The 25211-nt window shown below is 40.1% G+C and overlaps 2 protein-coding genes across 5 annotated transcripts in view; one reads left to right on the plus strand and one right to left on the minus strand.

The window, feature by feature from the left end:
• LOC134221153 (uncharacterized) overlaps nt 1–25211 on the plus strand; it is a 230076-nt gene that overhangs the window by 86099 nt on the left and 118766 nt on the right. The window lies entirely within an intron of this gene.
• LOC134222474 (uncharacterized) lies at nt 23662–24673 on the minus strand. The gene is made up of 2 exons (XM_062701625.1): nt 24004–24673; nt 23662–23946 (listed from the first exon to the last, which is right to left on the minus strand). Exons 1-2 carry the CDS (start codon nt 24486–24488, stop codon nt 23787–23789), a joined length of 645 nt encoding a protein of 214 aa, XP_062557609.1. The 5' UTR covers nt 24489–24673; the 3' UTR covers nt 23662–23786.

Genomic DNA, 25211 nt, shown 5'->3' on the forward strand with positions numbered 1-25211 from the left:
AAACAAGAGCATGACGACCGTGCATTTCGTAGTTGCTACTCCGTGATTGACCAGAGCAATCAATTGATGGAAGCATAGGATTTGCTCTCCAACCTCAATGTGCACACAATCCGAGAGCTCTCATATTCTGAATGGTCGATAACGGCGCTGACCCTGTCCTCACGGTCTATGGGATGGGGATGGGAAGGATTTGATGATGCAATCACTCGCCCACTGCAATCCGAGAACACTTCTGCACTCGCCACGAGTTCCTGCGGAATTTTTGTTGGAATCTGGGGCTTAGGTTCTATGGCAGAGGTTGGTCTTGGTTAACGGGTTGCCAATGTGATAGAAATTAAAGGGATGCCGACACGAGCTTTTTCGATCATTTCGAATTCTAACAGTTACCTGCTAGAACTAATTAAGTTTGTAGGTAGGTAAAGGGATAAAAGATGGAAACAGTATGAAAGTCCATTTACAGTTCTAGGGATTGCTAGAACATTAGAAATATATGAAAAGAAACAAAGTAGGAGGAATGGAACGGACCTGGGATTGCACCCACGACCTCCTGCGTATAAGGCAGAAGTGGTAGCCATATGACCACCAAGCCCGTCAGAAGTGAGAAACAAGATATGAGAAGTAAAAACTGTGAAGTGAGCAGGAAAATGTGAAGAATGGTATATCTCACTTCTCACTTTTTATTTTTCCCTTCTCATGAAAAATGAGAAGTGAAGCTTGGGAAGTGAATTGTGACTTTTCACTTTGAACTGTCAGATGTAAGACATGAAGGCATGGTTCGTATTCGAGTGGATATAGGGAATGTAATCCGAGTATTGCATCAAAATCGGTGAAGTATCATTGAGATACCTTATCTTGTTATCTGCTTTGCATCAATAATTGCGGTAGTGTTCCTATAGTTGCAAGTCCCGTATGGAAACAAAGGGATTCGCAACTATAGGAACACGCATTTAAACATACAGCAACTTGTAAGTGTTTGGTTTTGTTAATTGTGTGTATAGAAGAGATTTTGTATTTTAATAATCGTAAATATGTATGACAGGATGTTTTTGTGTGAGTTTGAAGGTTTTTCCCCAGCAGAGTACACTTGGCATACAAATAGATAGCTATTAGGAGCAACCACCTTAACTGCTACCAACCACCCTCCAAGCTTCTTCAACCCACCACCAGGAGCCGCAGGATACGGAGTTGGGAGCGGCCATGATGGGTTGCACAATGAATCGCCTGCTTTGAGCGTGCTTACAGCGGCACACTAGGAGTTAACTTTCTGAAATCAGTATGGCGAAAGGCATCTAAGATTCGATTTCTCAAAATTAAACACTTTTAACAAAAAAATATTTGGTAGGCATGGCAGCGAACACCTACCTACATAATCGGTACCAAATAGTTTTTCATGAAAAGTTTCTTTTTTTGAGAAAACCCGCGTTAGATGACTTTCGCCATACAAATTTCTGGCGGTTAACTCTTGCTGGCTATTTTGCGCATATACTATAGCGCCTGGATGTGACAGCGGCGGGTAGAAAATCAGCCACTGCCAATAATTCATTGTGTGGCACGAAAAAGGAAAGGAGACTGTGAAAAGTCGATGACCGGAGATGGGGCCATGAACCTTGGGGCTGATTGGTCTGGGACAAGTCGTTCACTTACCCGGCAGTCGTGAACAAAACTAGATGTGCAAAGCGCTAATTAGAAGTTTAAATACAAGCAGATTTAAGTTACCAGATTGTGAGCAGAAGGAGGAAAATCAGGTAACCGCCCAACCCCATCTCCAGGCAACTTGCGGAATTCCCAAGGGAATGCCTGTATTATGATCATTTTTGTGATACGTGATTTCCGTTTCAATCAAATTAGGACCTTGTTGTTCCACCGTGGTGTCACTATTTCGACCGCTGTATATGCGATACGGCCCCAGTTCACGGGAGTCCTTGTGTCGTCCTAGATTTCGGGTAGTCGTCGCCGGGTAGATTCCGGCACCGTTAATCGCCGAAGACCGATCCGCGTCTAGGACGCGCAGCTGGATCGTCAACTATCCGCCGACGAGCCCTTGGTGCCACCCACGACGCGGAACGTGACCAGACGTGGTCGAAGCCATCCGTAGAGACAGCGAGAGCAGAAACGCGGAGAAGGAGAGAAAGTGGTTGTGGAGTGTAGAAAGGGGCCCCGCCTTGTAAGGTTAGCTAGTGGATAAGGAAGTGGGAGTGTAGCCAATAAAATCGTGAAAATAGTTAAAAAGTGCTGGTAGGTTTTCATTTATTCAAGTGCGAAGATTCCCTGTCCCGCGATAAATATACGAGAGTGTGCCGACCCTGAGGCAGTTGATTCGGGGAATCTCGGAAGTGCTCCCGGTTGGCTAGACCGGCAATTACAAACTATTGGAACACAGCACAAATAATTGAAAGTATCAGTTTAGGCAACAGTGATACACAGCCAGATTTTTTTTGTAAATTTACGTTTATTCTGATACATGTATTTGGAGCATGAAAATAAACGCAAAAATAAACGAACGCGCTGTTATTTTCAATCTAAATCAATTTGAAATTGCTTGATCGTGTAAAAATAAAGCAGATTTCATTGAAATTTAAATCAAAATAATTATAAATTTACATGACGGCTGTGATTACATCAAATATAGTTTATTTTTACATTATACATTTTTTACATGTCGTTTAATTTTCATTAGTTTTTTCGGTGTAGACTCTTTTACGAATCGATCAATCATCGTTTTCTACATAATTGATAAGCTTTCGAATGCATATTTACGGTACCGCCATCGGGGGTGACAATGGGTCATCCCTCTCACCGGCAGTCTGGAGGTCGTAGAGCAAAATCGTTCAAAAAGGTCTCTTATGTTTTAGTCTTCTTGCCCTCAGATACATTCAATCTATTCTAAAACAATTTTAAGTACTTGAAACAGTGACCCATTCTCACCCCCATTTGACCCATTGTCACCCCCGACGACGGTAACTGAAATAACGAATATTTACTTACTTACTTATGGATCCTGTACACCTCCGGTGTCGCAAAGGACCGACTTGAAAGATCTCCATCCTGAGCGTTGCCCAGCTATTGCTTTAACCTGTTGCCAGGTTAGATTTCGGTCGACTTATTTTATTTCTTTATTGAGGCTTTGCCGCCATCCCAACAAACAATTTAAGCTGAACAAGCTAGTTTTTTAGCTGAAAAAGCTTTTTCGCCACGAAACAAGCTCTTCTTCAGCTTCCAATGTTTGTTGGGATGAGCCTCTGGGTCTGCCTCTGCTGCGATGTCCCGCTGGGTTCCAGTCTAATGCTTGTTTACAGATTTCGTTTCCGCCCCTACGTAGAGTGTGGCCGACCCAGCCCCACTTCCGATTCCTAATTGCTGTTGCTATCGGCCTCTGGTGACAACGACGATGGAGCTCGTTGTTTGAGATCCAGTTGTGAGACCACCAGGCCCGAATTATATACCGCAGGCATCTGTTAATGAACACCTACAGCCGTTGAGTGTTCTCCACTGATACACACCATGTTTCGCTAGCGTATAACAGCACAGATTTCATGTTAGAGTTGAAAATTCGTATTTTGGTGCGTTCACTTATCTGCCTGTTTTTCCAGATATTTCTTAACCCTTAAAGGCGCAAGGCGATTTTTTTACAATTCGTCGGAAATATTTTTAATGAAAATAACCATTGGAAGTATTAACATTAAACGTATTTTCGGTTTATTGTTTTAAAACAACATTGCGCATTTAAGGGTTAAACTCGCAAAGACAGCCCTTGCTTTCTTGATCCGTGCGCTTATGTCGATCTTGGTACCGCCGTCTGACGCCATTTGGCTACCACGATATTGGAAGCTTTCAACATTCTCCACTGGTTGCCCGGCTACTGTGAAACTGGAAGGAGTCACCGTGTTTACATCCAAAGATTTGGTTTTGTTGACGTTGGTGACTAAACCTGCCGAGGAGGAGCGCTCGGCAAGGTCGTTGAGCTTACTCTGCATATCAGAGCGCCGTTGCGCGAGGAGTGCAACGTCATCAGCCAATTCGAAGTCGTTTAGGTGCTCCATGGTTATAGGCTGCCATAACAGCCCGCGGTTTGGATCACGGTCAATCGCATCTACCAGAATCTCATCGATTACGATGAGGAAAAGTAACGGTGATAGCATACATCCCACAGTGTTGCTTTTTGTCGATTTCGTGCGCTTTTTTAATAGCATCGTTTCTGTTGATTTTTTCGCTGTAGTTTGTTTGGAGGAAACGTTAGATATCATAAAGGGCTTTTTTTGAGAAAATCTGTGAAATGATTAATCCACCTAAAAGTGAGATAAAATTTTACTTTTCACCTAAACCGTATATGCGCCTAGTGTCTTCGAAAGTTGTAGCGGATGGTATTTTAGGCCACTTTGCCAAAAATCATGTATCTGTGACTTATACTTTACTAGATATATGACATTTACCGTGGAAGGCCCCTAAAATCAGTTTTTGAGCATAACTTTTTTTATATGTTTCAGGCACTTTTACACCCTTCTACAAAGTTGTTTGGCTAATAAAAATACACGTTTTGTAGAACATTGCGAAGCTCTATCTCTTAAAATTGATAAAGTTATTTGAGAAAATATGTTTTTTCTGGGGTATTTGAGAATCGTATAACTTGGTCCGGCGCAAAATGGCGCAGACAACTTTTAGTTCTCTGAAGCTGCTGTATGTTGACTCTTGCCTAGCGATTGAAGCTTGTGTTTACACAAATTACAAACGAGTTATATAGATTTTAAATTTTCTTGTTTTGGCCTTACTCGTACACTAAGATTATGTATAGGCTATAGGATCGCACTAAAACCAATATTTGATGGTGGCCCATAAGCCCATAGTTTTATATAGAAATTCGATAAACTGAGCTGATGTCTGTATGTGTGTATGAGTGTATGTGTGTATGTGTAGACATTTAAAAGACACCTTTTGCCTTTCTCATTACACTAAGTGCAAAACTAAAAGACTTTTTATTAAGACTAGATATACACATAGTGTCTTCAGGAGAAAGCTGTAGCGGATAGTATTTTGAGCCATATTGCCAAAGACACCCCATGTCTAACTATTCTACTTTAACAAATATGTGACTTTTTCAATGGAAGATCCCTAAAATCACATTTTTTATCATAACTTTTAAGCTTTAAGAGATAGCGCTTCGCAATGTTCCACAAAAACGTGTAGTTTTGTTTGACAAATAACTTTGTAGAAGGTTGGAAAAGTCTTGGAAAAATAGAAAAGTTATGATAAAAAATGGGATTTTAGGGATCTTCCATTGAAAAAGTCACATATTTTTTAAAGTATAATAGTTAGACATGGGGTGTCTTTTTGGCAATATGGCTCAAAATACTATCCGCCACAGCTTTCCCTGAAGACACTATGTGTATATCTAGTCTTAATAAAAAGTCTTTTAGTTTTGCACTTTAGTGTACGAGAAAGGCAAAAGGTGTCTTTTAAATGTCTACACATACACACATACACTCATACACACATACAGACATCAGCTCAGTTTATCGAATTTCTATATAAAACTATGGGCTTATGGGCCACCATCAAATATTGGTTTTAGTGCGATCCTATAGCCTATACATAATCTTAGTGTACGAGTAAGGCCAAAACAAGAAAATTTAAAATCTATATAACTCTGTTTGTAATTTCGTAAACACAAGCTTAAATCGCTAGGCAAGAGTCAACATACAGCAGCTTCAGAGAACTAAAAGTTGTCTGCGCCATTTTGCGCCGGACCAAGTTATACGATTCTCAAATACCCTAGAAAAACATATTTTTCTCAAATAACTTATCAATTTTAAGAGATAGAGCTTCGCAATGTTCTACAAAACGTGTATTTTTATTAGCCAAACAACTTTGTAGAAGGTGTAAAAGTGCCTGAAACATATAAAAAGTTATGCTCAAAAAACTGATTTTAGGGGCCTTCCACGGTAAATGTCACATATGTATCTAGTAAAGTATAAGTCACAGATACATGATTTTTGGCAAAGTGGCCTAAAATACCATCCGCTACAACTTTCTCGAAGACACTAGGCGCATATACGGTTTAGGTGAAGAAGTAAAATTTTTATCTCACTTTTAGGTGGATTAATCATTTCACAGATTTTCTCAAAAAAAGCCCTTTATGATATCTAACGTTTCCTCCAAACAAACTACAGCGAAAAAATCAACAGAAACGATGCTATTAAAAAAGCGCACGAAATCGACAAATAGCAACACTGTGCATCCTTGCCTCACACCAGCTACAACCCGGATAGGGTATAACGTAAATAACGAATATACTTGTTTTTTTTTATTCCTTTATTTATTTATTCAGGCACTATGTGTTACTTAACCGCTACTGTGCCGATATCTACTGTGGTATTCTGCTGTGCAGAAACCACACAGAATCTATTTTTAGATTTCCTATACTATTATTGTTGTCGTTGCCAGTTCATCTCATCGTCAGTCCGTTGTGTCCGTTTGTCCATGTCGTGCATCCAATGTTCGTTGCATTGTTCAGTTACCATTAAGCCGGGTCCGTTGGAGGGATGCCTCCGAGAAGAACAAGTTGTGAGTCGTCATCAGGCAACCGTGACGGTGAGACGCGTTCCCCAATACGCTACCGCATGGGCTGCGCATCCGGCGACTGACGAGGGTTTGGTGGAGGGGCTGGGAATCGAACCCATGACCATTCGCTTTTAAGGCGAACGTGTAGCCAACTACGCTACGGGACCCCCCTAAATATACTTGGTGTAAACAAAGAAATAGTGGTTGAACGTGCTTAGTTCCTCCACTATTGGGTCAACGCGTCCAGCCTCCAGCCCCTAGTACACCAACGTGTTTCTACCCGACTCTCCGTAGTGCGCCGCTGTTGCCAGTGGCTCGATACCATTCAAGCCGATCACAATCATTGTGCGATTTCACGTCCGACGATCATTTACGGTTGTCCTCAGCTATTGGCTTTTCAGAACCAGCGGTCCTGCCATACTCGTCGAGAAAAACCAAGAACGTTTTCGAACTGACAGTGTCCAGAACCGTCCAGCTTCCTGGCGATACCCTTGCAGCCAGTACGTTCAGCGGGTTAACCGACGTCTAATTGCCACGGATAAAAAAAAATTCCACCACCGTCCAACAGTGTAAACCATTTTTCGCCCTGATAGTGTAATCTACATACATAAAAATGAATTTCTGTTTGTCTGACCCTTATAGACTCGGAAACTACTGAACCAATCGACGTGAAAATTTGTATGCAAAGGTTTTTGGTGTCGGGGAAGGTTATTACGATGGTTCGAGACCATGAGGATAAAAATGAAACACCAATTTATTCATAACTCGAGAATTAATCAAACAAATGGAATTAAATCTGGCATGTGGAGGTTTTGGAAGGGAAGATATGTTTTTGTGGTGGTTTGAAACCCCTCCCCATTCTGGAAAGGGGGTCTCCCATACAAATGAAACAGAAATTTCTGCATAACTCGAGAACTAAGCAGAGAATACATCAATTTTAGGCGAAACGAACTTCGTCGGGTCTGCTAGTAAAATTTTAAATTAAAGTACCGCGTTTTAGGTATGATCCCTAAAATTCTGAATCTCCCCTCGCTCGTACGCCCTGGGACCCGGTTAAAAGAGGCCTTTCGCGCCCACCCGGAAGCTGCCGTTGGTCAGACCAACAGCTTGAGGTCTAGGCTAGTTCCTTTCCGGCAAGCTGCTGGTCTGACTCACTTTTCGGCTATGTCGATTCCGACACCAACGATAAAAGCTCGAGGAAGGTGGCTTACTTTACTTGACCCTTATACCGTTTTGACTAAAATCCCGGACATGACACATAGGTATTCCGAACACTCGCTTTTAAATGACCATTTAAGCTTTATTTGCTAATTCTTTCCATAGGATAATGTATTCATCATCATCGTCCCTTCCCAATTAGGATATTGCAATCGTTTGTTATATTGATCCTCTGAACCTACAACCGATGCAATTTTAGTTTGAGAGCACTAAAACGCCAGTGTTCGGAATATGAGTCATGTTCGGAATCCATTTTGCTCCCCTGGCAAGATAATGTGCCATTACGTGATTTTGTAAAACTGAATCTGAACTACACACATTCCCCGATTCTTTGGCATCTTACGTCATGTCAGTTTATTTGTAAATTTGTATTCGTGCTTCACCTGCCACAGCTTGTCTGGCGAACACTTGGTCCATGGTAGATCGTTTGCTTATGAACGCCACCATACTAATACTGTACCTGTAATAATATTTTGAGTCGTTAATTAAAACTCTCATAAAGTATGACCAGCAGTACAGTTGAAGAAGGCCTAGCATAAAATTTTAAATTTTTCATTACATAGGTATAATCTTTTTAAGTTCAATTCACGCTTTGTTCCAAAAACCGAATAATGCAAATGATAAACTTTAGCACTTGCCAGTAACGAACACCTATTCCGACAATCATGCCACAGCACTTCTACTGGTCCCCAGTAAGCTATTCAGAAGCAAAAAAAAATGTAACGGAAAGATGGTATCATCATCACGCCTTTGGATGTACCGGCACGATCCGTTTAGAATCCAGTCAGTGGCGAAACCGCGCTGTGCTCAACAGAGAAAAGATAAATTTGTTTTTTTTTCTTTATCGCAGAGAGGAATCCACACTCCGCATGTTTTCCTCCCAGGAAGCAAAATATCTCCAGTATGAAGCTACTAGAGTAAAGTGCTCCTGCTGCTCCCCAACCGAGTTAGGTTCAGACTTGTAAAGGGGAAATGGTTCAATATATACAATGTTGGAAAGCTACATGTGTTTTAGAATAGCATTTTTTTCAAGTAACCAATTGCCAAAAGAATTGCATGCAATAACAGTGCTGTCCGTTGAGTCCATCAATGTAAGCAATGTAGCTTTGAATAGAAGGGCCATCTCGTCCATCAGAGAGTGCATATTAAACGTTTTTCCCCTTTTTCAACTTTTCTGCTTTCCTTTGCATCGGGACCAGCCATTATCGTCGTTATCCTGTTGAATGTGTGAGCAAATATTTTTCTTTTGTATGCTAGCCAAATTTTCAACGTATATTTGCACTATTTTCTTGTTGCTTGTCGAGTGAGACTTGTTGGGATTTTATTTTTATTCATTACGCTGGTCCTAGTAGTATAATTCGATGAATTTTAGTTGCAGAAACTTATTTTATGGTAAGATTCAGTCATATTTAAGTCATTGTTTTTTTCAACATATATCCTACTCTAGGGTTGATCTCCAAATAAATTTTAAATCCATAGAAAGTGAACCAATAAGAGACTTTCCGTCTAAAACTTCTTCAAATATTTTAAAATGCTTTTTTATATTTCACTAGCTATATGTTTTTACAGGTTTTTCTACAGTCAAAAATGACAAAACCAATTGCTGTCATAAGACGAGTTTAGCAAAATTCCATTTAATTCCACCACTTCGTATTACTTTTACAAATACGTATTTTGACCTCAACTGTAAGGTCGTCTTCAGTGTCTAGTACTTGAATCGACTTGGTGAAACATTCCACTAAAAGAGCTAAATAATTTTCTTGAAAACCAATTGGTCAACAGGGCAATTGTGTTTTTTATTGATACTTCATTATTGACTCCGTTAAATAAATTCCTATTATAATCTGAGTATTTCCGGGGAAATGTTATTTGCGGGAAAATGTAATTTTTAAGGGGGCCTGGGTCATTTGGTATAAAGTCATTTGGCATAACGCCATTTGACATAACTTGGAATCGTGAAATGTATTTTTCATATACATAAAGTAGATCGAAGATCACGCCTATTTTTAAAGAAGAAATTACTTTCGACGCTGAACACAATTATGCCATATGATCGTTTGCCAATTGCTCTTTACATACCCCTCCCTTTTACCAATAACCGTCCCATCTAGAATCGTTTGCTAATAATATGTGTTTCAAGTTTGGTGGAAATTAGTTAAGGGGTTCAGAAGTTATACTAAACTATTCGTTTTCTGACCAATACCCAACTCCAATAAGCTCCCGCATTTCAAATGATCCTCGTTTCCTTAAAATAAAGAATTCTCGATACAATATTTTCGTTTCATAAATGGCCGAAGTTCTGCTAAATCACATCAAGCGCCAACAAAAAATTACCCATTTTTCTGTCCAAACGTTCAGCAGATTCAATTGATCACGAATCGTATCGGATATCCGTCAATCTTATTACTGAGGATATTTTACAAAAAAAATCACGTATGTATTGATTTAAAATTATTTTCGTTTTACTTTTACGAGCAAAATGTCACAAGTCGTCTTCCTTAGAAAAAGGTGGTGGAAATCAGTCAAGGGGTTCAAAAATTACACTAAATTAATCGTTTATTGAACAAGTCGAGTTTGGTTAGATCTTGATGCCATGAATCTAATAGGATCAACAAACCTAGCTTTCAAGCTATTTCCAATAAGCTTCATCGATCTTTTCATGAGATTTCAAGCATAAAGCTCTTTCCGTAATATTTTTTTTTATTCTAAATAAAGTTCATACAAATGATGTCTAAATAATGTAAATCCAATCGATTCAGAAATACAATGACGCATATTGTTGCTCATTATACAAATTTGTTTATCTTCTGTCACAAACTTCCCGAAGAGTGTTCAATTCGTTTATTGCTCCCAGCCATTCATATTTCATTCACACTAATCCCATTCTTAGCGCAGAGAGACGGTAGGTTTTACGTTCTCTCATTTTCCCACGCGTTTTCGCACCGATGGAAACGTTCCACCGAAAACCGCACCCAGCCAGCCGCAAACAGTCGCTGCGTAGGAAAAGTCAATTTTCCTCTAAATTGCCCTGCAAGGGATTAGCTTTTGCCCGTATTCACATCGCACAGCATTAACGGGCAAACGACCTTGCTCGATGCGATGGTTGTCTGCCGCCCGACGTCGGTTGGCGTCTCGTGGAGTACTTACAACACAGGAATAAAAAGCTTTTACAATGACATGCTATGAAGAAGTGTTCAAGTTCGGACTGAGGGGTGAGAATGGGTGGGTGGTATACCTACCTAGGGCTGTCGTTCCTCCCCATTTGCATTCTCTAAAGTAGCTATCTTATTACCTGTAACGAGCTCGTTATACGAGTTTCCATAGTAAAGTGTTCAAGGCGGTAAACACACTCAGGTGTACCGTTATGGAGCAAATTCCGAATTCTGAGTAACATCGCTAACAAATATATAATAAATGATGGTTTCCAATCTGGAGAATTATATTGCTGCTGAAGAATAATTGTGTTACATTTTTTTTGTCGACTTGAAGTCAAAGTGACTTCTTAAAGACCAATCATGATCGAAATTTAAATCAAAACGGTGCACACGCCCTGGAAGAGCGCTATGCTTTAAAGAGTGGAAATGTGTCGCCATTCTGAGAAGCCGATTGAAAAAGCGAAACAGCAAGCAAAGGTAAGTTTTGCGAAGTGAACGTTTTGGTGCGCCAAGCCCTTTGAATCAGCGGTTGATTGTTTGGTACCCGTTGCTATGGCAATGCAACGTAAATGAAATTTCGATTTTCTCAGCGACTTTTACAAGTTCACAGCACAGTTTGTGCATACAAAGGATTTAGATTTTTAGGTGTTCACTTTGTTGGACAAGCATAATTTCTTTGTGTTTATTTCAATTCCTTTTAGGTTAACAGAAAATACTTCATTTTTAAAGTGAAGGCAGTGCAGCGATACCAAGGTTTCAGCTTAAAATCTTAATACCTAGAGGTGATAAAACCGAACTAATGAAAAGTATGCAGGGTCCGGCAATCGAACTGCTACATAAATGAGTAAAAATAATCTCTCTGCATCTTGATATCTTTCCTACATACATTCTATATATCGATATCCTCCCTATTTTGATATCTCTGTATCTCGATGTGTTCTGGTTATATTTTGTTCAGGAATCTCTCTTCATATGTCAATATATTCAAATTTCTCAAAAAGTGAAGCAAGTTTTCAGCATTCATTTCGTGCTAGCGGCCAGCGAGTTCATCAGACCTTAACCGCAGACAGACGTTTAAGCTCATACATTTGAATTCGATTTTCTTGTGTAAATTTTCAAATTTAAATACGTTGGAATTGCATAGCACGCTAGCGCCGCCTATACAACTTATTGCTACATGAAAACTGACGTTTTGCCATATCGCCTTCTACCTTACCCACGTTTGCCACCCACCGAACCATGGAAGCACAACAGAAACACTCAAAAAAGATCTCCCGCGCGGCCGCAAAAATCATTTTTATCTGAACGACTTTACAATCGACAATGTAGCTAAGCGAATCACTTTACTAGCAGTTCTTGCCACGATATAGTAAAGAAATTGTGAAGCTGCGTGGATGCTGTTACCATCTTTTCGGAACTTCGCGTTGGCTGTTTTACCTAGATCCTTTCACATGCGTGTTTTTTGGCGATTGTGATTCAAAACATGTGCCTGGACGGAAAATCATACATTTTTTCCATTGCAAAACTAACGAATAGTCCAGTCAAGTAGATGGAAAAGAATTTAAAAATCAAAAATGAAATAACCCCTCCTGAGTAACAAATATCATCTCTGGCGTGCTGAGCATTTTTCGATTCATTTTTCAACAGCGCGTGTGTGCGTGATCATGCATTTTTATTAAGAGTCCCATCGAGCAGATCCGATCAAGAAACTAAAAGATTTTGACGAAATCAAAAATCAAAACAAAACGTTTGTGTTTTGACATGTGGCGCCATCTCTTCGCTTATTGCTACTTGGCAAAACGTCGGCCATGTTTTTTACACAAGTTAGTGAGTCGAACTTGAACGTCTGTCTGCGCCTTAACCCTATGATTTTCACTCTCTGGAATTTGTTGGAGGCCGCGTCTGCTGTAAAATATCATGTTTTTATGTGCAAATCATGAAGCAACATCTTGAGGCATCAGGTAAAATAACACAAAAGCACCTGCGGGCCTCGTACGATGCGTTCCTCGATCGTCTGCGACAAGTGGTTTAGCTCAACGACAAAAAATAAAAAGATTAATTTGTCCAGTGGATTTTAAAAAAGAGATATATTTTCTTGTGAAATTGAATAAAATTGAAACAAAATATCTTAATTTGATCAATTTATCTGTTTATTTTAATGTAACACTTCAATTGTCGGACCCTGTAGTACCCCATATATACAAAATATAATGTTCAATGAGGCTAACAACCTATATTTGAACATTTGTGTGTGGCCCTAAATGGCCGGAACGATGTTATGACGGCTAAATCCAATCCGAATCCAATCCAAATGCAATACAAATCCAATCCAAATCCAATCCAAATCCGAATCCAATCTGAATCCAATCCAAATCCAATCCAAATCCAATCCAAATCCAATCCAAATCCAATCCAAATACAATCCAAATCCAATCCAAATCCAATCCAAATCCAATCCAAATCCAAATCCAATCCAAATCCAAGCCAAATCCAATCCAAATCCAAATCCAATCCAAATCCAATCCAAATTCAATCCAAATCCAATCCAAATCCAATCCAAATCCAATCCAAATCCAATCCAAATCCAATCCAAACCAATCCAAACCAATCCAAACCAATCCAATCCAAACCAATCCAAACCAATCCAAACCAATCCAAATCCAATCCAAACCAATCCAAACCAATCCAAACCAATCCAAACCAATCCAAATCCAATCCGAATCTAATCCAAATGCAACACAAACCAATACAAAATCAATACAAACCAATCCAAACCAATCCAAACCGAACCAATCTGAACCAATCCAAACCAATCCAAACCAATCCAAACCAATCCAAACCAATCAAAACCAATCCAAACCAATCCAAACCAACCAAACCAATCCAAACCAATCCAAACCAATCCAAACCAATCCAAATCCAATCCAAACCAATCCAAACCAATCCAAACCAATCCAAACCAATCCAAACCAATCAAACCAATCCAAACCAATCCAAACCAACCAAACCAATCCAAACCAACCAAACCAATCCAAACCAATCCAAACCAATCCAAACCAATCCAAACCAATCCAAACCAACCAACCAAACCAATCCAAACCAATCCAAACCAACCAAACCAATCCAAACCAATCAAACCAAATCCAATCCAACCAATCCAAACCAATCCAAACCAATCCAAACCAATCCAAACCAATCCAAACCAATCCAAACCAATCCAAATCCAATCCAAACCAACCAAACCAATCCAAACCAATCCAAACCAATCCAACCAATCCAAATCCAATCCAAATCCAATCCAAATCCAATCTAAATCCAATCCAAATCCAATCCAAATCCAATCCAAATCCAATCCATATCCAATCCAAATCCAATCCAAATCCAATCCAAATCCAATCCGAATCCAATCCAAATCCAATCCAAATCCAGTAGTTTGGGTTCACGTCGACAAGCAAAAGCTAATCAAACGCTTCAACCAAAACACATAGATATTGGAATAGCTGGCTCAGGACCAATAAGGTCTTTTGATGCTCCTGTGCGAGCTAACTCAATAGCCAATTCGTTTCCAGCTATAAAATAAAGGCCAGGCACCAATATAAGGTGTAAAGTATTAACTGAATTCAGTTCCTTAGTTTGAGTTCGACATGCGATTACTAAGTTTGACCTTGAGTTGGTCGAAGCGAGAGCTTTTATAGCTGCTTGGCTATATGAGCAGAAGTATATTACTTTGACCATAATGTGTTGTTGCAATACGGATTGCACTCCACACATAATGGCAAATATTTATGCTTGAAAGGCAGTGCGGTGTCTATTCAGTGTGTGGACATGTTCCAATCTCAGCTCACGGGAGTAGACACCTGCACCCACTTTACCTTCGAGGAGGGAGCCGTCAGTGTAACAAACAATGCTGTCCGACATACTTCTCTCCAAATAGCCAGATGTCCAATCCACTAAATGTTAAACGCATATTAATTACTATGTGATTTTTCTTCGAATTATTTGGGATTTTGTTGAAATGATTTTGGTGGCAAATTGAAGTCACACGATCAAAAATACGAGCGAAAAAAAAATTGTGTAAAAACAGAGTCCTATGTACAATAAAATGCTTCTTGCTTGAGATGTATGTGTGGTGAGGTCATGTCGAAGAGCAGCTGTGGGAGTCAAAGAGAATGCACAAGTCATTGCCATTAGGCACATCATTTGAAGATGGCCTTGCTTAGATTTAATTGTCCTCACTTCACCTTTTTGCCACCACACAAGACATCCACAAGCCAAAATTGGTCGTACAACTGCTGTGTAAATCTATCTGATACACATGGGTTCAAGAACCCAAGTTTTACCGAAGTTTCGTTGGAATTGACCGAAAGCCATATTCACGCCTTTTTGACTCTGAACTGTCCAGGAGAGCTTGGAATCGAGAGTTAGTCCCACGGCAACTCCATAGGTAGGAAAACCGCCATTATTGAGTAAACTCCACTGTAAACCATTATTGAGTATTAATTATCTGCAACGAGATTCCACAAAAGTGGTGATAATATCCTCCACGGGGACATCCGCAGACTCTTAATTTCTGCTTGACGTAATGTCGAGTAGAGATGTCTATTTTTAAGCATTAGGTAAATCTATTTGGTTATTATATTGGGTAGCATATGACAACGTGCGGCTTCCAATATTGCATCGAAAGACACGTTGTCAAAAGCTCCCTCAATATCTAAGAAAGTACCCAAGTATGATTACTTTTCGATCGAATGCTTTCTCAATGTCGTAGATAACTTTGTGTAGAAGAGTCACGGTGCACTTTCCAGATTGGGAAGCATGTTGATTAACATGAAGAGGCATGTTTGCCAAACAGTCATCAAGAATGTGATGATTGATAATACGTTCTAAGCATTTCAGAAGAAATGAGGTTGGACTGATGACATGTTTGATATGCTAAAAACCCCTCTGAAGAAGGTCGAGATAGATCCCACCTTCCTCAAGAGATTTGTAAGGAGCTAAACTGTTAAGTGCCCATGGAATCGATTCAGTAGTCTGAGCCCAAATGTTTTTCCAGCCAGATCGTTCAGCAGAAAGGCCTTATTGTAGGCTTTCCGAGCCAACCTAAAATACCCCGTCTCTGCTGAATGGCGTCTGTTCCGATTCCTTCTGCACTGCTTCCTCAGTATATCCAATCCATGGGGTTCCTCTTGACGAATTTTGTCGAGAGCAACTCTGTATAGAGATCCCAGTTGGTTAAACGAGGATTGCTAAAACGCAAGTTCTGTAACATTCAAATGATCAAAGTAGATGAAGCGATGGTCAGATATGGATTCCTCATCTGACACATGCCAATTCGTCAACTAGTGACTGATTCTGTTGGAGCAGAGAGTTATGTCTATACTTCTGCTCTATTAGATACCATAAAGGTTGGGCAAATGTAAAAAAACTAATTTCGGTACTACTTAAGTATTCCATCAAGCTGATATCCGAGCTACCCCAGATGATGTGATGAGCATTAGCATCACTTCCGACATTTAGCGGAAGGCCTTCTGAAGTGCAATAAATGAGAGCTCATTTAAAAGCATCCGTAGGGGATGGTTCATCATGTGGTAAATAAACCGAACAATAGACGTATTTTCTGACGGAAGTTCCACCAGTTACATCAATTGTGACAGTACATACATCGTTGTTAGTTCAGAGATTATTGTAGCAATGATAGTTTTATTATCAAGTACACATGCACGCAACATGTTTGCCATTTCATTACTGAAAGCAGCAAAAACCGGGTTACCTAGGTAGAAGCTACCCTTGCGAAAATAGGGTTTCTGCACCAATGCCACTTGGAATTTGCCATTTTGCATAAGTCTACATAGATTAATTGATTTATGCTGAAGATTGATTTGAGCTATTCTAACTGTAGCCATTGCGAATTAAGATAATACACTCCACAACTTCAACATTTATGTGAACAGCAACGATGAAACCAAGTCGGTATCGTATCAAGAACGTCAAATACGAAACACAGAGTCAGCGCCGTAGCGTGTGGTTGGCCGGGTTGGCCCCCGCCAAGGGCGCCAGCCCTCAGGGGGGCGCCAAAGTCAAGAATTACGGTATGATAAATAGAACAATTTTTGTTAGTTACTAAATGTGTTGTTTGTTTTGTTACTAAATTATTAACTACAGGGCACATTAACAATAAACCAACTACAGAGTTTAAATATCTATGATGGTATTTTGAGAAATGTAGAGCAATCAAAAAATATTCCTTTCAACTATTTGAGTTGTCGAATAGTTTGATCTTAGTTTGAACCGCTATTTCTAATTTTTGAGGCTTCCAGAACCGGTTACAAAGGGTCATGAATAAGTCTAGAAATCTCACGATGATGACGATGATGATGATGATACGACTATTTGAAGGGCCAAAAATGGATTGGGTGGTCCCATAAGCAAAGACACTTATCCAAAGTCCACGGGATGAATAGAAAAGCCCTCATTTTCCAGATTGACCCAATAGATGGGGAGAAGAATCCGACCTCTATCCACAAAATATTAACGATAGAAAGTTGATTGAGAGTTCGACTGCTAATGTTTGAGTATTTTTGAGGTTTTGGCTTTTCAGTCTGTGGGTTTTTTAGAACAACCGTTTAAGATCCATCCCACCGTTTCGGCGAATGAAGGCAACAACAATTTGCCGAAACGTTGGGACAGATCTTAAACGGTTGTTCTAAAAACCCACAGACTGAAAAGCCAAAACCTCAAAAATACTGATAGAAAGTTGGCAATCCCACTCTTCCTATCCAAATCGCTTCAATCGAGTGTCCTGATGGTATTTTTTATATAAAAAGATGTGATCTTTTCATACGCAATATTAATGAAATATTTAAGAGATATATTGGAATAAGCTTATACAACACGGCAGACTACGGTGGGCTGGTCACGTTGTTCGTATGCCGGAAGAACGTCAAGCGAAGATAATATTTAGTAGAGAACCCGGAAGAGGCCGCAGGCTTCGTGGAAGGCCGCGTACACGATGGCTTTTTGCAGTTGAAGAGGACCTGAGGGCGCTCAATGTTCAGGGCGACTGGAAGCGATTGGCCCAGGATCGAGTCCAGTGGAGAAGGATACTCCATTCGGCGTAGGTTCATCGAAGAGCTGTAGCCCATCAAGTAAAGTATTGGAATTCGCTCACTAAATTAACCTTCGGTAGATTTCCTGGATATAATTAGAGAAAATGTTTCGTTTCGAGTCAATATCTTGAAAAGGGGGCTCCGAAATCAGTAAGTTTGAGAAATAGAATTCTTGATTCCAAATTCTTATCCGCGGCTTGTTCCTTGACAGCCACTGATGTCTAGGGAAACCGCATACGATTGGCATGGATGGAACACACGCCGATCTCAAAGGTTTGAAGGTGTTCCGAAAGATGCGTGCATACTTATATGAACAACGAACTATCATCTTGAAGGTCTGCTTATCATCGGTTGTTCCCCTGTAAAGATTGAATGCATTTTGGAGTTTTGGAAATACTTCCGTTGGATATTGACAGGAAGGGATTCTTTTGGAATGCCTTCTTCTTCTTTCTTTCTTCTTTGCCTTTGGACATCAGAATCGTTTTCTCGGAAACTTATGTCGAATTCGTTTTTAAAAAGTTCCAACCTAGGTTGGAACCAGTTCCAACCTAAGTACTGTCAAAGTGTTTTTTTATTCGCTCAAATTGGAACTAGGTTCGCACTAGTTCCAACCCCAAAGCTGCCGGGTTCGCACTGTGTTGTTTCACGGTTTCGCACCAGGTTCACCAATACAACTGCACTTCAACTGTCAAAACCATATGGGTGGAATAAACAAGCCGAAGGCAAATACAAACCAGAGTAAAAACGAAACTGTTTGTGCATTTAATAAAGAATGCGCATCGAAAGCCGTTTTACGGAAATTTTTTATTCCCTATGATATTTGTCAACATTTGCATTATATTTAAATTCCCTTAGGACTTTTTTTCAGTAATCCCAGGATAATTTGTTTTAAACGGAAATATTATATTGCAATTTGTTCTTCAATTCCCCCATTAATTATTTATTTAAGTAGTTCTTCAAAAAATCATACGGAAATTCTTCAAAGAATTCTTATAATTCGTTCAGGTATTCCTCCTTGAAGTCTTGTATGCATTCCATTGTGAATTCTTCCCAGAATGCATTAGAGCAATATTTCAGGCATTCCTTCATAATATTTTTCCAGAGTTTTTTGGGTTCATGGCGTTATATCGGTCCACGGGTTACTAATAAAACAACCGTTTTAGTCAAAGCCGACGTTTCGAATGTTTATTCATTCATCCTCAGGGCAAAACTGAGGATGAATGAATAAACATTCGAAACGTCGGCTTTGACTAAAACGGTTGTTTTATTAGTAACCCGTGGACCGATATAACGCCATAAAACCAAAAAATCACAAACAACGGTCGTAAATTCTTCAATATTTTTCCAGAAGTTCATCTGGAAATTCCTCCAAGAGTTCCTACGAAATTTCTTCCACGTATTTCTCTGGAAGTTCCTCCAGGAATTCCTCTGGAAGTTCCTCCAGGAATTCCTCTGGAAGTTCCTCCAGGAATTCCTCTGGAAGTTCCTCCAGGAATTCCTCTGGAAGTTCCTCCAGGAATTCCTCCGGAAGTTTCTCCAGGAATTCCTTCGGAAGTTCCTCCAGGAATTCCTTCGGAAGTTCCTCCAGGAATTCCTCCCGAAGTTCCTCCAGGAAGTTCCTCCAGGAATTCCTCCGGAAGTTAATCCAGGAATCCCACCAGCTATTCCTCCAGGAATTCCTCCGGAAGTTCCTTCAGAAATTTCTACGGAAGTTCCTCCAGAAATTCCTCCGGAAGCTCCTCCAGAAATCCATCCGGAAGTTCCTTCAGAATTTTCCCCCTGGAATTCCTTCAGAAGTTCCTCCAGGAATTCCTCCGGAACTTTCTCCAAAAGTTCCTACAGAAGTCCCTCCAGAAATGTCTTCCGAAGTCCCTCCAGGAATTCCTCCGGGAGTTTCTCCAAAAGTTCCTCCAGGAATTCCTTCAAAAGTTCCTCCAGGAATTCCTCCGGAACATCCTTCAGAAGTACCTCCGGAAGTCCTTCCAGAAATTTCTCTGGAATTTCCTTCGGAAGTTCTTTCAGAAATTCCTCCGGAAATTTTTCCCAAAATTCCATCAGGAATTCCTTCGGATGTTGCTCCAATAATTTTCCCGGATGTTCTTTTGGAAGCTCTTCCAGGAATTGCTCCGAAAGCTCCTCCACGTATTTCTCCGGAGGTATTTCTGGAGGGACTTCCTGAGAAATTTCGGGACTTCCGAAGGAATTTTTGGAAGGACTTCTGGAGGTATTCTTGGAGGAACTTTCGGAGGAACTTTCGGAATGAATTTCTGGAGGAACCACCGGAGGAATTCTTGCAGGAACAGCTGGAGCAATTCCTGGAAGATCTTCCGGAGGAATTCCTGGGAGAACTTCCGGAGGAATTCCTGAAGGAACTACCGGAGGAATTTATGGTGGAACTTCCGGATGAATTTCTGAAGAAGCTTCCGGAGAAATTTCTGGAGGAACTTCCGTAGGAGTTTCTGGAGGATCTTCCGGAGGAATGGGAGAACTTCCGGAGGAATTCCTGGAGGAACTACCGGAGGCATTTATGGTGGAACTTCCGGATGGATTTCTGGAGGAGCTTCCGGAGGAATTTCTGGAGGAACTTCCGTAGGAGTTTCTGGAGGAACTTCCGGAGGAATACCTGGAGGAACAGCTGGTGGGATTCCTGGATGAATTTCCGGAGGAATTCCTGGAGGAACTTCCTGAGAAATTCCTGAAGGAAGTTCTAGAGGAATTCCTAGAGGTATCTCTGGAGGAACTTCCGGAAGATTTCCTGGAGGAACTTCCGGAGGAATTTCTGGAGGAACTTTCGGACGAATTCTTAGAGGAACTTCCGGAGGAATTTCTGACGATACTTCTGGAGGAACTCCTAAATGAAATTGAGTAGGATTTCATGAATGAATTTACAAATGATTTACTGAAGGAACTTCGGGAAGAAGTTTTGAATTATTTTTGGGAGGAATTCCTGAAGGAATGTTCCAAAGATTTTCTGAAGGAACTTCCGAAGGAAATTATTTAGGAACTTCGGAACTTTCCTAACGAATTCCCGAGCTCCGAATAGATTCCTGAAGAAATTTCCGAAGGAATGCCTGAAGAAACATCCGGAGGAATTCCGGAAAGAAACTCAGAGTAAATGCCTGCAAGAACTTGCGGAGGAATTCCTGAAAAAGCGGAAAGGAATAGAGAATCGGGGGTCGATATATCCATCCAAAAGTAAATTTCGTAATTCGCGAAAATCAGAGCGCGTACTTGATCATTTTTATCATGATCTGATTCGTTGTGGCTCACAAACTGCCAGTGCACTGGTAAAGTCCAGTATGGTGTCGATCATATGTTTCGAATCAAAACAAACACGATGCCACGCACACCACCATATCCAATGACAGATAGAACTGAAAACGTTTTTTTATTCAGGGTTCGGGTTGGCACTGACCCAGGTTTAAAAACGAATTCGACATTAGGAAACTCGGATTTAAATAACTTTATAAATGTTGTACATTATATTTCGATATCATCTGGATCCTTATCCCGAACGCTGATTTCGAGCAACATTATGTGAAGATCATTCCATTCTTCACCAACTTGTTCAGAATGGATAGTTTTTTTTTTCATATAATGACTTGAGATTTGCATCACAACACACAATTTCTAAAACCACAACTTCATGATAAATTCAAAGTAAAAATAGATTTCTTTTTATTTTTTGAAGTTGAATTTAAATGAAAGACGAGATTATTTTTTTAAAAACATTGTCAGAAAACTTCATACCGACCGCTTTCAATCAGAGCCTACTTCACTCTATTTGAAGCCCATTTAGAAAAAGTCAAAACATCTAATATTCAAAAATTGTGGATCGAATTATTTTCATTTCTGGACACTTAATGTCACCAGTTAGTTGACCGCACTTCGAAGGGTGGACTTTGATTGAAGTTACCACTGATGAGAAGAGAACGTGCAACATAGCATGGTTACATCGTTGAAGGGTATGTGTAATCTTATATCGTACTTTGGAGAAATAGTTCGGAAATTTTGAGTAGATCTCCTTCTCAGAGTTTTTCAAATGGACTCCCCCTGAGGTAGTCTCAACCGGGCAAATAAGACGCGTCGTGTGGTCTCCGAATAGAGTGGCGCTTGAGTCGCACGATTTTTAAGAGCATCGGCCAGCGCTGACTATGCTGATAAAATGACTACTTTAGTCATCAAGGCTTTCGTAGTTTTGCAAAAAAAAATTTTACAATATGCACTGTCAAAGCACTCACTGCCCCAATTCGCCACGTGGCCCTCTTGCTTTTGATGACGACTCCCTCCACTTCAAAGTTGGTTTTTATTGGCCCAACGAAGTATCACAGGCCTCCAAACCACTGCACTGAAAGACTCATTCTAAAGCATCCGATACCGATTTCGAAAATCGATCGATTGGCTTAAAGGAATCATGAGTAAAGAGCTTTCAGAAATTTCAATGATCTTTCAGCAAGTTCTAGATGACTTCACAGATTTCATACGATGATCCTGTAATGGCCAAGACTCTGCAAGGTTCCTTACATATTTTGCAAATAGTAAAAATTCCACTAAATTTCAAATCTTTCCAGGGGCATATCCCCGAATTCTTCTTGCTATTTAAAGCATCTAAATCTTACTTTTGAAGGAGATTCAAAATTATATTGGAATGTAAAATATTGCACATTTTTTTCTTAGTGTGATAGGGGCGCCCAAAACAGATTTCGCCAAGGGCGCCGGAGACCCACGCTACGGCTCTGCACAGAGTACACTGTGAAAAACGCGTAAAGCGAATCCATATAGGTGACAATTTGATGGAAATCTAAATAAAAACAAACTCATAATCCCATCCTTATTTAACCACAAATTGAGATTGAATAAGTGTAGCTGATTATCTCGAAGAAGCAAAAAGTAAACTACGCCGGTGCTCCGGTTAGCGCAGTAAGGGCTCAATACTGTGAAGGTTGCCAAAATCGAATGGAATATGCACCAAAAAATATTGAAAATATCTGTTATTAATTAACGACTGGAAAAATTGTTGCATCAAGGATCTGGCTATCTCAGTCTCTGGGTTGATCAAAACGGCTATATTTTGAATTGCCCCGTTAGTTGTACGTTCTGCCAGGGCTTTTCTAGTGTTTTACGTTCTATGTTGTGTTTCAATAAACTTTGTTGATACAGTTATGCCTGAACTTGCTTCCAAGCGTTGTTTGGCGTTGAGCAAGGAACGTGTGTTGGATTTCGTAGTTGAGTATCGACATTTTGAATCGGACTACAGTCTTTTCTAATTTGGGAATGTAAGGACTTCCATCTTCTGATAATGGGTACACACATTTTATCGTATTAATAATGTGTGATGGAAAGACTCCCTTCCTGCGACATTTCAGGAGAATGGTTAAGTTATAAAGATGGCAGATATACACGGAAGCTTCTTCAACAAAATAGCAAGTAATTACGGATATAACACTGCACAGCATTTCAACAACTACGCCAAAAACAACGTCGAGCTGTGTAACATGACAGTTAGAAAAGATTTCCTCCTGAAATGTCGCAGGAAGGGAGTCTTTCCAAAACAAAACAAAAATAAGAAAAATCACATGGTAATTAGAATGCGGTAAATATTTAGGTTGAATTGTAAATTGAGGAAATATAATCGTGAAAAACAGAATTAAGTGTATTTGACCCAAAAGGCGAAATATTATCGATAGTTGAAAGTGATACAATTTAACTGTGAATTCCTTTCACACCCACTCTAGCCCAAATGTGTGCAAATTCAGTCGATCATTATTTTCTGTGTAAGTACCGAACTGATAGTGTCTAATAGACCATGACCATCCGGACACTCTTTATATACTCCTGAGCAGCTCACTCCGTGCAAACCGTATTTCCGTGCCATGAAGTATTCATTATCGATGGCATCTGAATCACTTGGTCTGGAATAATGTTAGATGTTAGTAGTAACTGAAGACTCGACACTCATCACTACTCACGTAAATATCACATCCAATATTTCACCAAACATTCCATTGTGGGAGAGTGGAGTCTCCGCCGATTCGCAGATCGTTCTCAGCAGACAAGTACGTCCATTTCTTCCCCAGCTGTCGATGATCTGTTCCAGCAATCGATAAAGCTGCGGCCTGCTGTTATCCGTGAAGTCATTGTTGATCCGTTCCTTGAAAATATTCTCCGGCACGGGCCAGATTATATCCGCAGGGATTGCGTAGTTTGCCTGTAGGTTCATGGCCGCGTTCAAACTTCTCTTCAGTTTATGGTGAAAGAACACTGGGAAGACTCCACCGGCAACTATCTTGGCAGTGCCTCCGTTGACGACGAAGGTTAGATATCGTTTAACCCGCGAATGAACATCACAGGACATCTCTTCCGAGGATTCCGTTCCGTTACATAGGCAACTGCATGTCGAAGCGAGCAGTGCGATAATTAGGCTTATCGATAGTACTTGCAACGAGTAGCACATTCCACAAGTAATTTATTTGTCAACGTTTGGACGCGAAATGATGATACGGTGAAAGACGAATACTTTTGAACCGGTTAGAAATGTGGCGAAACGAAGATTCAACGATTCTCAAAGTAGTGCACAGATTGAATGTGGTATATATTCCAACGATTCCAACATGTTTGTTCTCCTCATTGTTGGAATGTTTTGCTTGTTCATTTGAGCTGTCATTCTTGGTTCAGTTGGAGTGATTGACACCTGAAGGGTACTTTCTCAAACTTGAGCTGTAAACAGACACTGATAGATTTTCTGTTTAATCTATTCATTGACAGACAGTAAAATAAAGTTTTTTATCTGAAACCGTAGACCATATTCAAATTAACGTTTAGTTTTACTCATGTCTGGCTGCAGAACATAAACGCCACTTTTATGATTTAAAGCCGTATATAATACGTTTGTTAATGTTGTACCACTTCACAAATGTTGGGTCATATATTACGCAACAGGCTTTATAACACTGAAAATAGTTCTGTTCTGCATAACGCTTTGGACGGATCCCCGAACGATATTAGATGACTCCTAATAAGTTCAATTCAATCCGCTTCAGTATTGTGAGTAATATTCAAATCTATATGGTAGTATGGTCATACGTATATGTCCTATAATCTATTTTTTATCGTTCTTTGTTAGCGCTTATTTCATGGCACGCCAATGATGTGAGTTTAAATGAGCGAAATAATGTAT

The sequence above is a fragment of the Armigeres subalbatus genome, chromosome 3 (genome assembly GCF_024139115.2).
Source record: "Armigeres subalbatus isolate Guangzhou_Male chromosome 3, GZ_Asu_2, whole genome shotgun sequence".
Classification (NCBI taxonomy): Eukaryota; Metazoa; Arthropoda; class Insecta; order Diptera; family Culicidae; genus Armigeres; species Armigeres subalbatus.

What these genes read in the sequence shown, in the direction of transcription:
- LOC134222474 (XM_062701625.1), bottom strand. Translation starts at nt 24,488, where the DNA reads ATGTGCTACTCGTTGCAAGTACTATCGATAAGCCTAATTATCGCACTG. An exon ending in ATATTGGATGTGATATTTAC is followed by an intron (nt 23,947 to 24,003) that starts GTGAGTAGTGAT and finishes ACATTATTCCAG; the next exon opens with ACCAAGTGATTCAGATGCCA.